Below are 16,782 nucleotides of genomic sequence, written 5' to 3'. Positions count from 1 at the left end.
AGTAAACACTTACACTTACAAAGTTAAATGAGTTAATACTTACACAAGTTAACACTTAAAAGGAGTTAAATGGGTTAAACGAGTCAAGTTCGAGCTTGATTTTTGTGATCGATTGAGTTCGGGCTCGCATGCAGATTGCAGCGATGACAGGAGAACCCCGGCCGACCCCGGACAACTCTTTCCAGATGACTTATCATCAAAAGCATGCGGGCCGAAAAAGGCGAAAATTTCTCTCCTATGCAAACACGCGATTCACGAACAAGGGTTCTTCTCCATTACAATTAATCAATCAAATCGTCTGGTTTACGTCTGAACAGGAACCATTAGAAACATGGAGAACTGAATTGGTTCTTCGTCGTCGATCGACTAAGAGCAGGTGGAGTTGTTATGGGTGCCTCCAAAGAAGAGGTGACGATGCATCCAGTCATCGTTCCCATAATAGGCCGCCTGATTGCAGCCTTCATTGGTGACGAAGGGGGTGATGGAGTCGACATTCACGACTTGAAGTTGCTGCTTCTCGTCGTCCCTGTCGACGTAGCGCATGCTGGAGATATAGGCGGCCGATCGGAAGCCTTCGAACCAAGGGTGGCCGCTGCCCATCTGGGTGGTGCTGCGGTTCCCGCCGGGCCGTGTGTTCAAGATCTCGCCGCCCCACTCCGTCGAGTTCGCCCCTGAGCTCAGGTAAGGGAAGAGCGATCCCGGCCAGTACCCAATCGGATCCTGGTTAAATTGTAGCCACCAATTTCCATGTTCGTCCTGCAAAAGTAGTAATCGAAGCTTTCAGTGCATGCTCTCGGTATTTGTTGTTTCTGTGAGGGCAGTTTTGTCCTTCTAAAAAAAGGCAGTCCTTTTTTGTTTTTTTGCGTTTTCAATTTTGGAGTCACCTTCTTGGTTTTTCCTTTTCTGTCCAAGGGCATTTTAGTCTTGTTCTTCAAAATAACATATTTCATACATTTAGCTTGCCAAATATGTCTGATCCACCCCATCTAAGATTAGAGAGAAGTGCCTAATGATAGGGGTGAACGCTCTACCTTGATTCGTTAAAGTTCGGCTCGTGAACGAGTTCAAGTCGAGTCATTTGCAACTCAGGACCTAGAAACAAGGGAATTTGCTAAGCTCCGGCTCACTCAAATAAGATGGAACACAGCTTACCTTGAAAATACCAACAAAGATATGAATTTGTATCTTTTTGTAGGCAGAAGCTGGCAGTGATCCACCAAAGACCTGTTTAGGACTCACTTGTACAAAGCCTGGGCAATCCAAGTTGAAGCAACCGGCTGTACCATTAGCCTGGCAAGAATAGCAGTTAAACCTCCCATTAGTGACAGTTGTTGTCAGTAAAACTCTTTATTTGTAGTCATGGTGTGAGGTGAGAACTATTAATTAATTAGTGTAATTTCAAAGTGTTTGGGCTGCTAGATGAGAAATCATGATTTTGAATTCACACTACAAGAAATATAATATGAACAAAGAATAGTAAAATTACCATTGACATGACTTGTGCTGCGGAAAGCTGCCTCAATGAAACTAATGCAGCTAATAAATTAGAGGCGAAATATGCGTGCGCTAGTGAACTGACCTTTCAGTGACGTTTTTTTACGTCAGTGGAGCTAGTGCCACATCTTAAAAGAAAATAAAAAACTTGTTTTGGTCTATTGTTTCTTCTAAGGCCCAACGACAATCATATTATCGTCGTTTATAAGGTTGTAACTCCAATCAGCTAGGCAATGCCCTTGGAAGCAGTGTTATAGGTAAATGAATAGAGTAATTAGCTAGTTTGTGTTTCTGTAATGTGAATAAACGTTCATGTATACATGTATTATCAATGACCTCTTTAAGTTCATTTCAACTAGCCACAGGAAACAATGAGTCAAGCCAACTCGAGCTTGAATTCAAGTATAAGCTTGAGATGTTAAACGAGTTAAAACAACAACGAGTCATGCTTAACTTAAACGAGTCGAGTTCAAGCTAGATATTGTATTGTCGAGTTGAGCTTGAGTTTCTGAGTCGAATCGAGCTCAAGTTGGTCTAACTTGAGCTAGACTCGGCTCGTGTACATCCCTAACAATCATGGAGCCATATGCTTACCTGCCAATGGGTGTAAAATCTTGGCTGAGAATCGGAGAATTTGGACGGGAATACCTGCAATATATCGCGAAGATTGTAAATCAATATAAAGCATTTCAGTTGAAATGAAACTGAAGTATTGGTTCTCGCACTTGATTGAACATCTCATTTAGCATGTGGCATGGTTCTTGTTCCCGACCAAAGTGGCGTAGGACATAAACTTTTATATATATATATATATATATATATATATATATATATAATATGTGTGTGTGTCATAAATGCTTAGATTATGCCTTCCATGTCTTGTGTCTCTCGATTCCCTAGGTATCTTTTCCAAATTCAAAAGATGTGAAATATATAAAAATAAATTAAGCAATAAACCTGAAATCACGAAAATCTGATGTAGACAAGCGTTAACTTAATGAATCGAGAAATTAAGCCAAAATCAATAAAATTGAAAACCTTTTAAATCTTTTTTTTTCATGAAATGTTTTATCCTATACGTGGATTTAACGTTGTGAATTAATCCATAAGGTTAGATTTGTCAAAAGCAACTCTTAAAGTGTTAGAAATGTCATTAAATGCTTATAGTAAAAGTGAGCAACATAAATAATTAATTGTCCCTATATATCATGCGAATCGTACGTGTTTAATTTCACAGGACATAAGTTCACTTCTAGAAAAGAAAATTAAAACTGTTGATTTTGAGATTGTATTTATACGTCTAAAATATTATTTTTGTAAATTTATAGTCTTTTGAATGTAAAGATCATTCATTGTAACTACAAAAATTGAGCCAAACTAAATTGTTAAAAAAGCGGGCATCACCAATGCATTCGTTTATATATATATATATATATATATATATATAGAGAGAGAGAGAGAGAGAGAGAGAGAGAGAGAGAGAGAACTCACAATCCATCCAGCAAGGATATGATCTTGGTAAAGTTGGCCGTCTGAAGTACCGCTAAGAACAATTATCCTGCTGGCACTGTACTCGTTGGGCTCGACTTCAGGCTTCCAAATGTTCAAATTCCCAACAGCACCAAGCACCTCGCTTGCATATTGTCCTCTCACTGCGGCAAACTGTTCTTTTTTTTTTTTTCAGAAATTAATCATGAGAAAAACACTGCTCAGTTCATGCATTATATATATATATATATATATATATATATATATATATATATATATATATATATATATATATATATATATATATATATATATAGAGAGAGAGAGAGAGAGAGAGAGAAGTTACCTCCCGATAATCTTCAGAGTTGGAAATTGCGTTGGCGTTTGTGCTGTAAGAAGGAGGAATATTGAGGGCATTGTGTCCGTTTGTGAGCTGCCGAAGAATGGGGACAGTCCCTTGAGGGCACCGCCGCTGATTCTTTATACCTGCTCCATGAGATTGTGGAAGAAGTTCCTTCGTCACCTCCAGCCCTTTTGGTTTGGTCTAATTTTGCATAAAAATTGTGAAATTTTAGCAGACTCAAACCAATTTTCATAGTGTCATATATCTGAAAATTGAAATATGTCGGATATCGGATATTGTTTATATATATATATATATATATATATATAGAGAGAGAGAGAGAGAGAGACCTTGATGACATGATCCTTGAGCAAGGGATTATCAAAGGCAGGTTGAGCATAGATGTGAACACAGTCGATCACGTCCCCTTCTTCAGTCTGCACCGAGGCCAATACACAGGACATCAAATCTCATGGCGTTGGATCTTTAAACAGAACAAAGATCATCGAACACTTTACGTTTTTAATAATACATATAGAACAAAACGAAAATGAGTATTTGAACTACAATTGAAATAGTTAGTCTACATAATCCTCTCTAACAGTGACATAAAATATTACAGAAGCTATGAAAATATGTTTGAAGAAGAAATCAATGGCGGCGTGCTTAAGTGAGAATCACCTTGATAGTCATGACGGGCTCTTTGCTGGGCATCACAGAAGGCCTTTCCAGTTCATATTCATCTGCGCCCTCGCTCCTCCTCGAATCCACACCTTCCCAAGCTGCTGCTAATGACACCATTACCAGCATCAACGCCACGCTCACTACTCCTTTCTCCATCTCTCTCTCTCTCTCTCTCTCTCTACACAGCAAAAGTGCCCTTATCTTTGGTTCTTGAGCTCGAAATAAAAGTGATACTTAAAGGATAGAGGCTGGTGTGGGCACCGTGCGGGCAGTTGCCCACACTGGCCCACAAAAAATACTTATTTTCCTATTAACACCTAAGAGTAATTTTTTATTCCTATATTAATGACTTCTTAAAATTTAAAAAAATTATTACTAGTACTACTTCATCAGAATTTTTGGCTCCACCCTTGAATACTTTTGTAAACAAAATCTGGCCTTTTAAATGTGGGCGGTTAGTTTTCCGTGTTTGAACCGCGGAGTTCTTAGAGTTGGTGACATGTAATTGGCAGTTTTCTTAAAATTCCATCTCAAGAATCTTCAAAAAAAAAAAACCTCCTATATTTACTTGCACTTGGCCCGAAAATATGTAAAAAGCCAAGAAAAATAATTTTCTTAAGCAAGATATCCTTTTACATGCAGTCCTTGGTCGGGAGATGTGCATTTGATCGAGTCTTATAATCTAAAGAATCCACCAAATGATCTCATATTTATATCCACTTCCCTCAAAATAAAAATGCTAACAGAAAATATACTTTTTCTAACTAAAGTCTCCTTTTGGATTTTATTTTACCTTGTGAATCACTTAAGGTAATATCTTTACACACTTAGCAGCCAACTTTTGTTGTCTAAATTTTCAGACTCATCCGGCTCAAAACTGCTAAACCCTAATCTATATCCAATTTCTTTGTCAAAACCTGGAATTGGGTTGTTATAACTCTGTCTTAAATTCTGGAATTGTTTGTTATAACTCAGTCAATAGGCATCATAAATGTGAACAAAACCAAAGAACTGTGCAGTCTTATGTCAAATATATCAGGATTTTATCATATTCCAAAAAAATGGTTTCACATATACAACTTTTTCCTTGTTGGAGGAGATTTTGGCATCACAGAGCTAATAAATATGTAAATTGTTGACTGCCTCTAGCTGCGAATCTGGAATTCACCTATTTACCAATCTCTGACTTCTGTCCATCTCTCTTCTCATTGAATGCTCAATATTGAGCAGTCAATGAAGGGCTGCGGTAGTGATCAATATTAAACATAATTAAAAGTGTACGGGGCACGAAGTAAATAATTAAGGGACACACATATACGAATAAACAAATTCTTGAAAACCACCTGTGTGAAAAGAAATAAAATATGTGGGATTGTGTGGGCAACTGCCCACACATGCCCACATGTGGCTCGGCCCCTGCTCCCCACCAACTTATTTTGAAACCATGTACCTTCGGAATGCAGGGGACTAACAGGGAGAGTTACAACTATGGTAGAATTCCTTAGGATTTGTTCATGTAAACCTCCAACTCAGTCCTGCTGTGGAAATAATGCCTTTCTGAAATTATGGACGTGAACGACAATATTCATCTCTACCCGTAATTGCTAATGCTAGTGGAAGACTCAGATGATGGTCAAAAGAATGAAATCCCAACTCTATTTTCCTTTTCAACCTCTTCTTGAAACAAAAAAAGATTAGAAATGAAATGAAAGAGGTTCTCTTGTTCTCTGGTTAATCAGAAGCAGAGATGTTCAATTTATACACATGTTGAAAGAAGCAAGATAGATTTTTATGGGAATTAACTTGGAGAGATCTCTCATTCAACTTGGGCAATTAACCTGTGCTACAACTCTTAAGATATAATTACTAGAATATAATCTTCCTGTATGCTCGTATTCGCATAAGGATACATACAGCCAACAAGATGGCACTAATTATTTTGATCTTTTCTGTACGTGGTTAAACTTACTGGGGCTATTTGTTTATTGCAGAGGAGCGCGCTCGGTTCCTTGCAGAAGCTTCTTTAAAAGCTATTTTGACTCACTTACGCGTTGATAAAAGAGACACAACAACAGAAATCTATACAAAGAACAGGATTGTCGGCCATCATTGTTCAAATAACCAATGAAAGAATAATGCTTTTCCTTGTGTAGATCTTATTGCAGGGGAAACTTGATGAGTTGATGTTGATCTACAGATCTTGCGTTCTTTGCTACACGAATTCACCGAAAGTTACTGCATTTGAAGATAAATGCAGGAAGGAAGCATGTTCTAGAGCGAGAAAATCAGAAGTACTGCAATAAGAACTTATATATGATCAGAAGAAGGCTGAAGTTATACTAGGAATATACTAGGCAAAATATTTTCCTTCCATTTTGAATTTTCCTTATTACAATCTTGATTCCTTCTAATTGGAGCAGTGGTAAGAGTTAAGGGCCTCCAAAGTATATGTGATGGCCCATTGAATCCTTGTCTTCATAATTGCCCAGTTCATTATAGTCGGCATTGGTAACGAAAGAGGTAACAAAGGTTGGATCCTTGAGATGGTTATCACCATTAACGTAGTTCATGCTTGATATATAGGCAGCCCGTCCATACTCTTCAATCCAAGGGTGGCCACTGCCCATCAGGGTTTTGGATCGAGATCCTCCCGGCCATGTGTTCAGGATCTCGCCTCCCCACTCTGTGTTGTTAGCCCACCAGCTCAAGTAAGGGAACAGTGAGCTCGGCCAGTATCCTATCATCGTATCTTCAACTTGTAGCCACCAATTTCCATCCTCCTGAGCCTGCAAAAAATTGACAAAGAGAAGCTTTGATTTCAAAGTTGTCATGTTAACAATCGCGCTGCAACTACCAATAATTCGAATCGAATCAAATCAAAGTAATTTGATGCCTGACTCGGCCCTATATGACATGACCGGATCGATAGAAATACTCCAACACTCCATCTTTGTCATAAACGCTTCGGATTCAGGAGCTACATGGGGGCAGGTGCGGGCAGTTGCTTACACCAGACCATCATATTTTCCTTTATTTCTATGAAGTTTATCTCCACTATTTATTAATTTTTATATATTGGTGCCCCTTAAGGCAAGAAAACTTTAAAATAGTGCCCCTTAGCCCAAAATTTTTGGATCTATATCAAGTCTTAAACAAGTTCAACTTGATTGGATTCTATGTAACCAAATCCAGTTTCGGAATTCGTTACCTGTCTTTTAAAACTGTAACAATATAGAAAAAGAACGGGACTCACCTTGAAGATACGAACCAGAAGCTGAGCTTGGTCTCCTTGATAGGTAGAGACTGAGAGCAATTTTCCAAGGATATGCTTGGGACTCACTTGCATAAACCCTGGGCAATCAAAGTCGAAGCAACCAGCACCATTTCCCTGGCAATTTAAACCTCCCAGTTAATGCATATTGCAATCCAAGTCGTATCAGTATAGAACAGTTCTTACTTTTAACTTAATTATCTATATGATGAGAACTGGAGCTATTAATTGGTGCATTCGTAAAGTTTTTGGGCAGTCAGAAGAGAGATCAACAATCTGAGTTTCGGCTTTGGATCCATCATTTCATCCGATATCTCTTGTTAATTACATTTTCCTAGAGCCATAATTTGAAATAATTAAATCATGTATTGAAATTTTTAGCTTCCCTCTAACTTCTGCATAAAAACATCAACACTTGCAAACACCATAGTTTTAGAAGCAAGATATTGGTCATTAAAGATGTCACGTTGAATTAACCTATATATGATACATTTCTGGCTATTGCTAACCATGTTATTTGGCAGATAATTTACTACAAATTAAGCGTTTATAGGAACGACGGTGCAACTTTTTTCTGTGCATTCACAACTATAGTTTAACATGACTACACTGATCTGTATACTTTCATAACCAAATACAATGTTTGATTTCAATTCAATATAGTTGATAATGCATTAAAGCAGTATAAGTAAGAGCAGAGCATGGTTACCTGCCAATGGGTGTAAAACCTAGTCTGCGTATCGGAAAACCTGGAGGGGAATACCTGTAATTACAAAGGCCACATATTTTAGTTAAATCCATATATATATAAAGCATTTCAATGATATGATAATATATATATATATATATATAATTATATATATATATATATAATTATATATATATATATAAGAGAGAGAGATCTCACAATCCATCCTGCAAGGATATGATCTTCATAAAGCTGGCCGTCTGAGGTACCGCTGAGGACGATTATCCTGCTGGCGCTATACTCATTCATCTCGGTTGGAGGGTTCCAGACGTTGAGGTACCCGGAAACACCAAAAAGCCCATACCCATGCACATAATTTCCTCTCACCACCGCAAACTGTGTAAAGCAAATTCTCTCAGAAAACACTAATATATATATATATATATATATATAAGGGGGGGGGGGGAGAGAGAGAGTACCTCCCGATAATCTTGGGAGTTGGAAGGTGCTGTGAGAGTTTTCGGGTAAGAAGTATGGTTGAAGGCGTGACGCTTTGGGAGGCGAAGGATGGGGATGGTCCCCTGAGGGCACTCTTGCTCATCCTCTTTAAAATCTGCACCATGAGAATGGGGACGGCCCCCCACCCGTGGCTTCGTCTCAATCCCTCTTGGTCTTGTCTGATTTCGTAGGTCCCGTGCATTTTAATGTTTAACCACAAATCATTTCCATTACGACGTACGCATAGATAAAAGCATGCATATCTACGTAGACATATTTCTTGGTTTCTTGCCAAAGTCTGACCATTAGGACAAAAATTATAATCTCAAAATAAGTGTTCCTAGAAAAATCGTGATTTGTGGTTGTGGAAACTAAACATTCATAACCTAAGAACTTAGTACTAATGATTTTTGAAACTTTACAAAATATATATGATCTGAATATCATATATATATATATATATATATGTATATATAGATAATGAGAAAAACCTTGATGACATGATCCTTGAGCAAGGGATGATCAAAGGCCGGTTGAGCATATATGTGAACGCAGTCAATCACATCACCTTCCTGAGTCTGCACCAAAACCAAAGTTAGTTTGATCTAGCCGAAGGAAAGTCATGAACACAGAAGAAACTCTGTGTTCCTGAGATTGTTTGGTACCATGGACGCTCTTTGAGTATTCATGAATCTGCCAATGAAGGTAGCATGCTCTAACACAGAGTGTCCTTACTACCAAACGACTCCTTACGGAAGCAAAGAAATCAAATTAGATCATTGCATATTAAAGAAACTTTAACATTATGGCAATGCATAAAATCAAAAATATATTTGAAGAGTACAATCAACGGTGGATGCTTGATCAAGTGATCAGGATCACCTTGATAATCTTGACAGGCTCTCTGCTGGGCATCACAGAAGGTCTTTTCAACTCATATTCATCTGCGGCCTCGCTCCTCCTCGAATCCACACCTTTCCAAGCTGCTGATGTCTTCCTTGAATCCACACCTTCCCAAGCTGCTAGTGACGCTATTAGCAGCATCAACAGCACTTTCGCTACTCCTTTCTCCATATCTCTTCTCTCTCTCTGTTACTCTAAGAATGACCTCCTGATCCAATACAGAAATGATCTGATATTTATCTTGACTTCACGGATCATGATAAACATGCCAAGAAAAGCAATTTTTCTAAGAAAATCTCCTTCTAGATCTAGGCTGTTAAACTTTCCATGTTTGAAACGAGCAGTAGATTTCTGGATATGAGAAAGAGTTGGCAATGTGCTGTCATTCTGGACGATTTGCATTCCAAGAACAACGCTTTATTCTTGATGATCCTATGTCTTGCACCCTGTTTTATTTGGTTGCACCATGTTTTAGATTTTATTCCTGTTGTACAAAAGACATGAAAATAACTGTCTTAGACGTAATATCATTTATAAGGGACCAAATCTAAAACTTACTTTTTAGGTTGCTTTATTTGATTAATTAGTAGCCGCACAAAACCGGGCTCCTGTTCCTATTATTGTGCAATTACCTGGCTCATGCTCCTATTTTCTCTCAATTAACGATTTGCCTTGTCCCTTTTGTAACACATGCATTCAACCAACTCCATACATATCTTTCTCTCTCTATGTCTTCATCTATGTGGCTGGGAAAGAAGCAGCAACGTATTACAAGTCAAAAATTAGAATAAATGAATAAGTATATATATAATGATAAAAGCATGATATTTTCGTTACCAAGATCACAATATTGCAAGATTTTAGAAAATACTGGAGTTGCTTAAACAGTGACAAGACATTTTCTTTTTCTTCTTTCAATGAAAATACGAAGCCGATAGTCTCTCGCTTTCTTCATCTCTCTCTCTCTCCCGTTAACATGGGGCCCATGTTACATGCTGATACTTAATTTTAGCGCGACGTGGCCCACAGCCAAGGGCCCGTCGTCCCACGCATCCACCTCCTTCGTATCTATCTCTCGACGATGTCGCTCTTTTCCCTCCTCTGCTCTCTCGCTCTCATTCTCTCTCTACCTCCCCCTCTCTCTCCCCATGCATGCTCCCTCTTGTGGTTCTCGTGCTGTCATGGGAGCGATCGGTTCCCTGTTACCGGTTAGTCTCGGTTAGCAGGCACAGAAAGCGAGAGAAGGAGAATGAAGGCCGGAAAGGACGTGGGGAGAGATAGTGAGAAATCGATGGACCCTCTCTTTCCTCGCCTGCACATCAATGACGCCGACAACGGCGGTCCGAGGGCTCCTCCCAGGAACAAGATGGCGCTCTACGAGCAGCTCAACGTCCCTTCCCACAGGTTCGGTTCCTCACGTCCGTCGGCGCCGGTTCTGTCTCGCAGTGATGGCGGCCTCTCCCCCTCTGGCTCCAGCCAGGTGAGCACCAGCGACGTCGGTGCTTGTGAATCTCCTGTTTGTTTGTCATTTTGGATTTGTGTTCACATGCGGTTCTGATCTTTTCTTTAGTCCTTCGCGAAAATCGGTTTTATAAATTCCCATGTTGGCATCTCTGTTACTTGTGTTTGTTCATCGGAATTTGGAGGGAAATATTCATGATGCCATTGTTGGCACTCTGATTCTTATTTTTTACAGTTCAGTTTGCTGTGAATCTTAGTCCAAACGGTTTGAAACTTAGAACTACTTGATTGCTACTTCTATGGTGTAGAAATTTCTTTTCTACTTTCTCGCTGCACTTTGTAGAATTGTGATGCTTCTCTGCCTTTACTATAATTCCACCCTGTTACAAGTTTGAAATAACGTATACCGTTTTTCTGATCACTCTTTGTTTAGGGGGCTGGTCATGATCGAAGCATCTCTGCATCACCTTCGGTCCGGCGGACTCCGGCTTTTTCGACTGACAAGGCGCATTCTTGGTCGTCTAATGGGTTAAATACTAATGTAGCATCTAGTAGTAGAGAATCAAAGCTTGCGAAGAACATCATTTCTAAAGCTTCGAATATAACTAGCCAGCTACCAGAAGCAGCCACATGTGCTTTTCATCCTCCCCTGGTCTCTAAAACAGGCGATTCTGGTGGCTGGAAACTCAGAGGCAAAGATGATTGTGCTGTCTTATGTGCCAACCGAGGAATTGAATCACGTCTGGATGAAGGGAAAGTAACTCTAAATAATCCTGCTTTTTCTGGCCATTGTACTTCTAATATACCAAGTACTTCCAAAATGCATGTAATTGGTGGTTGCTACTCCCGGCTTAACATTGCTGAAGGCCAACTAGTAAAAGAATCAAATGTTGCCGATCCGAAATCAAGACATAGTTGTGTATCAGGAGTGGGTCATGGAAAATGTTTAGCTGAAGGAAAGACAAGTGGAATGATACAAGTAGTTGGCCCCATGAAGAAGATTAGATCATCTCCGAATACAGAACCAGTGGATTCAGAACACCTTGGGCATATGAAGAGCATGCCAAGTCAAGCCTTCATAAATTGTTTCCTAAATGATGTCAGTAATGTATGCAAGTTCAGAACATTCATCCGTCAAGAATCTACTGCTGGATTATCATCAGATGAAAACGGACACAATGGTGAAGTTTCAACTAGGGATAGATGGAATACAGATGCTGATGCGATGAAGAGGGAGGTCTTTTTGAGAATAAGAAGTAAACTCAGCTCCAGAGAGTTGGCTGAAAAGGCTAATGAAAACCCTATTAAGAGTACATCAAACAGAAATGTGCTGCCAGATGATAGGACCAGAGCTGATGATGTGTCTGAGACATCCATGATGGGCTCGAGTTCCAGCCTAGAAGTATCTCCTGATGATGTTGTAGGTGTCATTGGTCCAAAGCAATTCTGGAAAGCCAGAAGGGCGATATTGAAGTAAGTGCCTATCTTCTACCCAAGCTTTGTCTAATTGCTTGCCTAAATTGGCCCTGCTATACAGTTCCATTTGAGAGTTTTCCTGCATACGGAGAAACTGACGTTATCTTTTTCTTGGAATAGCTTGATTTCACATTGTCAGACATTCTAGATGTGTGATGCTTAAAAATTATGAGTTGAGCCGAAACATAGATATCTTGGTTACATTTTAAATTTCAGGCATCTCTCCTGTGAAGTTGTCTGTGCTTTAGGATTTAGTGTCTTTAGTTTTTTGTTCCCAAATGTGAAGTTGATCATTGCCAATTTTTATTACCAACTTCCTTTCCTTGATATATCTTCATAAACATCAAAATAACTAGTTTTTCACTTCTGCATTTTGTTGATATGTGAATGTATGTGCTTCACAAAATCAATATACTTGCCTACTCTGAAATAGCAGATCGGCAAAATCCTCTTCCTCTTTTCCAAAACTGAAGCCTTTGATTCTCATGTTCATTTCGGTTAGTAATTTTTCACTTCTATAGTGACTAATATGTTTAAAAAAATCAGAGTAAATCAGGTCAGAAAACAATCAGTCTGGTGGGATGTGTAGCGTACTGAACTTCTTCCCTTATTAATTTGATGTTTAATTTGCATCATATTCTAAGTTTCTGAATTTGGAGATAGGACAAAGTTATTGCAACTCTTCATAGGGGAAATGCATGGGACATTGAAGCCACTAGATGAGTAAGGGAAGAAAAGCAGAAGGGGTGGTGGGGTGTTGGGGGAGTTGCGGAGTAGACAGAGAGAGAGAGAGAGAGAGAGCCCTAAGGAAACATAAAAATGCCGAAAAATCATAATCTAGATGCATTGTATGGTATATGGTGTGTCTGGCAATTTTAGCAGCACCTCGCATCAGCAATGGTACCACAAGTCCATTGACACTGTTACAGTGGGCATGTTAATATATGCACGTTGCATCTGTAAGCACAAGGATTGGAATTTCATTAAGAGAAAGAAAACAAGTTGTTACAGAGACGTGATGGATTTAAGGAAAAAACCAAAGGCTGAGGGAACCTGCTGTCATTTTGACATTAATAGACAATTATGAAAGATGCTATTGAAGGAAACCCGGAAGATGTAGGTGGTAGTACCAATTAAAACATATAAGCAAGAAAACTGCCAAAAGGTGATAAGTAATTAACACAAAACTTGAAGTAGCTTAACATGCCTAAGGATATAATTAAGTGTTTGGGTCCCCATACGAGACTTTAAAGTTTGCAGATGCGAAGCTGCTGCCATGTTAATAAGAAAAAAAGGATAGCAGAGCTGAGGATAATTTAGCCTAAAAATAGTCATTATCTAAGCATTGTGGTGCCAAAACGCTGCAAAAAGTACACTCTTGTCATAATGAACTGAAGAGTGGAAAAAGATAATGTCAAATAAAGAAGAAATCATGACGTGTGGTTGTGGTGGAGCAAAACTTGTAATTCAGTTGTAACCAGGTTAGTTGTGGCCAAACCTCTCAGCAAGAGATGGGTCATGGTTATTTCTTTGATAGTGGATGGTGTACGAAAGTGTCATAGCTAAAACAGGATACAAGGCAACGTTTTTTTTCCTCCTTGTTTGGTTTGAAATAAGTCTTTTTTCTCCTGTTTTGTTCTTTTTTGGTGGAAGATTTGACTAAACAGAGATACACACCCTAAGTATTGAACTTTTTGACCTTCTTCAACTTGAAGTTCTAAGTGATAGTCCAACTGCCTAGCCAAGTGGAATGGAGCCATGGAGCTCATGTTGTTGGACAATGATCTTGATGTGCAGCTGGGCATGAATTATTTGTCATGTATTGTTGGCAAAATCATTGTCATGATAAAATAAATGTACACCCTCGTCCATTCTTGCAGCTTTGCTGAATCATCTTTAACAGCTTGTGACCAAACTACCTTACAGTCGTGAGTACCTTTGGTTGAGCATGTTATGCTGATCGCATGATAGCAAGTAGCTTGTGACATGGTTATGATTAGGAATCACTATCATCTTAAACTTCTCTAATGCTGATTTTTTCCTGTCCATCATTAGTTGATAATCCATTTTCACTTTATGTGGAAAAAAGTAGCTACAGGGAAAGGACATGGCAAATCAGAAAACTTTAAGGAGGTTTTTGGATTATAAAACAAGCTAATGCTATACATTTATGAGTTTCTTTTTGCTTTACATATTTTCTTGTGCTTCAATTTGTTTATCCTATTCTAGATCAAGATATCGTGTTTTATTCTGCTTGACATAAAATTTTAATATCACAAATAATGCATTGCAAATTTTGTAACCATCTGTGATGCAGACTTTGTTCTTTCTGGTTTGAGGCTGTCATGCTTAGATATTTTAAGGTTCATGAGATTTTGTCTGTGGATGACTTTCTGCTCTTAGCCGTGTATTATACTCTTAGGTTTCATATTTAGGGTTTTGTAGTTAAAATTATGATTTTTATCTAAAGTAAGAATAATTGATTTCTATCTTAGTTCTGTTAAATTTGTTTTAGGATTTTTTGGCTGTAGTTCATAGACTTTATGTACTTATTTATTGTTATTGTCATTTTAATTAGTTAGTTGCAAGGTCGATCTGTTCACCATTCTTTTTACAACATAATTAGGGTTGCAGTTGATTGCCTGTGTTTGGTTAAGTCGTGTAGATTTATTCTTTTAGTTGAAATTTTCTTTTGCTGATACTGTTTCTACCTTACGTTCCAGTCAACAGCGGATGTTTGCTGTTCAAGTGTTTGAATTACACAGGCTAATAAAGGTTAAATTTTTTACCTTGTCCTCCTTTTTCTATAATAAAGTGCTGCGTAAGATAACTACTGTTTCTTATAACAGGTTCAGAAATTTTTAGCTGGGAGCCCTGAGTTTCTGATTGGTGAGGATCTGATAGCTCCTCTGGAAAAGATAGCAGCCGGTAAAGTTCTCCCTGGTTCCAGCTATGAGTCTGTACCGCTGGAGCCAACCAATAAACAGAAAGATGGATTACCAATATCAAGCGAGACTATCAAATGCTTATCTGATAATCCTGAGAAGCCTGCTTCGTCTGTCAATAACATCATGAATAAAAGATCTGGTGGTCAAGAACCAAGCCATGGATGCTCTGATGGTAGCCCTTCCCAATGTCACATCACCACTGATAGTAGAACCACAGCTTGGTGCTTTCCTCCTCTGGGTAGTCAATGGCTGGTCCCTGTTATGTCTCCTTCCGAGGGACTTATCTACATGCCCATCACTAGTCCATGTTCCCCAACTGCTGGTTTCCTTGCTCCATTTTATGGTGCCTGTGGCCCCCTAAGTCTTCCTGCTGTCGGTGGGGATATTGCTAAACCAACTTATGGATTACTGCCATCCCATCAGCAAGGTAGGGTTGCCATTTTATCAAGTGCCCCAAGCTACTTTCCGCAGGGCCTTCATGTTGTTAACCCGATTGCTTCTAATCCCAATGCTGGTGAACAAGCTAGTACACCATCTGTAAGCCGAGTTAGTGGTCAAGCTGAGTTCTCTGCTGCAGATGTCAATAAAAGCATGCACCCCCGAGGCTCCTACTATGTGTCCAACCAGAAAGCTGATGCATTGTCCTGTCATATCTGGACCTTCCAGGCCTCCAAAGGCAGTGACTTCAATGGAAGCACTTCCAGCAACCACTGTGAGACGGATCAGGAAGCTGCAGGTCATGCATCCAAAGGAAGGGACTCGTTGCATCTGTTCCCTTTAACTTCAGCAATGGAGGGGAAATCCAATCAGGAACATGAACATAGCAATCAGCATAATCACAGCCAGGTGATCAAAGTCGTGCCACACAATGCTAGATCTGCATCAGAGTCTGCAGCAAGAATATTCCGTTCAATCCAGAAAGAGCGCCAACCATATGATTGCTAGTGACCTTTATTTCCTATGGCTTCTGGAGATATATTTTTGGTTCCATTAGATGTCTCACTATATCCTTTCTAGGGAATGTGTGAATAATGTTAGCCGGTGTAGCAATGTTGTTACAAATTACTTGTGTTACCCTTGGTACAATGTCTGTCTCATTGTTTGTGATAGAAAACATAGATGTGATTTAGTTATCCCGGTTATCTGTTGCATTAACTTATCCACCAAATATTGAGATTCACGTAAAGCAGCACAAGATTTTGTTAATGAATATGCTTGTCAGTGAGAAGCTTTTGATCTTTTGTTTCTCGCATCTAGGTTCTTTCTTCTTGTTAACAAGTCACTTTGTTTGTAAATGCATATGCCTGTTTTCTGCTGGTCTGCACCATCTCTGGTGCAGTTTTCTGTTTTCATTACCTTGGTCTGGATAAAGTTTTACGTCAGAATACTGCGCTTGTATAAATGGGTCATGCAGCATTTGATGGACAATGTGAATATATTTGCATCGATGGAATATGTTTTCTGCAATGTAGATTGCTCTATTGTCGTTCTTGAATCATGGTTTCGAGATTGTAAATTTTCTTAGTGG

The 16,782-nt window shown here is 39.0% G+C and overlaps 3 protein-coding genes across 4 annotated transcripts; 1 reads left to right on the top strand and 2 right to left on the bottom strand.

Moving 5' to 3' along the window:
• Positions 1–366: 366 nt before the first annotated feature.
• On the bottom strand, positions 367–4,126 carry LOC116245747 (uncharacterized). Its single transcript, XM_031617275.1, has 7 exons — positions 4,007–4,126; positions 3,676–3,762; positions 3,329–3,526; positions 2,986–3,156; positions 2,089–2,142; positions 1,153–1,290; positions 367–756 (listed from the first exon to the last, which is right to left on the bottom strand). The coding sequence occupies exons 1-7, from the start codon at positions 4,124–4,126 to the stop codon at positions 367–369; spliced, it is 1,158 nt and encodes a 385-aa protein (XP_031473135.1).
• Positions 4,127–6,438: 2,312 nt separating this feature from the next.
• On the bottom strand, positions 6,439–9,675 carry LOC116245740 (uncharacterized). Its single transcript, XM_031617262.1, has 7 exons — positions 9,349–9,675; positions 8,958–9,044; positions 8,448–8,645; positions 8,188–8,364; positions 7,990–8,043; positions 7,263–7,397; positions 6,439–6,795 (listed from the first exon to the last, which is right to left on the bottom strand). The coding sequence occupies exons 1-7, from the start codon at positions 9,538–9,540 to the stop codon at positions 6,439–6,441; spliced, it is 1,200 nt and encodes a 399-aa protein (XP_031473122.1). The 5' UTR covers positions 9,541–9,675.
• A 564-nt stretch (positions 9,676–10,239) lies between these two features.
• LOC116252196 (protein EARLY FLOWERING 3-like) lies at positions 10,240–16,569 on the top strand. 2 transcript variants are annotated; one of them, XM_031626320.2, is made up of 4 exons: positions 10,240–10,849; positions 11,264–12,303; positions 15,030–15,081; positions 15,162–16,569. In XM_031626320.2, the coding sequence occupies exons 1-4, from the start codon at positions 10,619–10,621 to the stop codon at positions 16,197–16,199; spliced, it is 2,361 nt and encodes a 786-aa protein (XP_031482180.1). In that variant the 5' UTR covers positions 10,240–10,618; the 3' UTR covers positions 16,200–16,569. The 2 variants fall into 2 exon arrangements, with proteins under 2 accessions (XP_031482180.1, XP_031482173.1); XM_031626313.2 differs by having other exon boundaries at positions 15,156–16,569.
• Positions 16,570–16,782: the final 213 nt, after the last annotated feature.

The sequence above is a fragment of the Nymphaea colorata genome, chromosome 1 (assembly GCF_008831285.2).
Source record: "Nymphaea colorata isolate Beijing-Zhang1983 chromosome 1, ASM883128v2, whole genome shotgun sequence".
Lineage (NCBI taxonomy): Eukaryota > Viridiplantae > Streptophyta > Magnoliopsida > Nymphaeales > Nymphaeaceae > Nymphaea > Nymphaea colorata.
The sequence above is the reverse complement of the archived record's forward strand: the minus strand, read 5'-3'. Positions and strand labels throughout refer to the sequence as shown.

What these genes read in the sequence shown, in the direction of transcription:
- LOC116245747 (XM_031617275.1), bottom strand. Translation starts at nt 4,126, where the DNA reads ATGGTGTCATTAGCAGCAGCTTGGGAAGGTGTGGATTCGAGGAGGAGC. An exon ending in ACTCTGAAGATTATCGGGAG is followed by an intron (nt 3,157 to 3,328) that starts GTAACTTCTCTC and finishes AAAAAAGAACAG; the next exon opens with TTTGCCGCAGTGAGAGGACA. An exon ending in GATTTTACACCCATTGGCAG is followed by an intron (nt 1,291 to 2,088) that starts GTAAGCATATGG and finishes TATTCTTGCCAG; the next exon opens with GCTAATGGTACAGCCGGTTG.
- LOC116245740 (XM_031617262.1), bottom strand. Translation starts at nt 9,540, where the DNA reads ATGGAGAAAGGAGTAGCGAAAGTGCTGTTGATGCTGCTAATAGCGTCA. An exon ending in AGCCTGTCAAGATTATCAAG is followed by an intron (nt 9,045 to 9,348) that starts GTGATCCTGATC and finishes GTTTTGGTGCAG; the next exon opens with ACTCAGGAAGGTGATGTGAT. An exon ending in ATATCCTTGCAGGATGGATT is followed by an intron (nt 8,044 to 8,187) that starts GTGAGATCTCTC and finishes TTGTAATTACAG; the next exon opens with GTATTCCCCTCCAGGTTTTC.
- LOC116252196 (XM_031626313.2), top strand. Translation starts at nt 10,619, where the DNA reads ATGAAGGCCGGAAAGGACGTGGGGAGAGATAGTGAGAAATCGATGGAC. An exon ending in CCCCCTCTGGCTCCAGCCAG is followed by an intron (nt 10,850 to 11,263) that starts GTGAGCACCAGC and finishes CTCTTTGTTTAG; the next exon opens with GGGGCTGGTCATGATCGAAG. An exon ending in AATTACACAGGCTAATAAAG is followed by an intron (nt 15,082 to 15,155) that starts GTTAAATTTTTT and finishes TTCTTATAACAG; the next exon opens with GTTCAGAAATTTTTAGCTGG.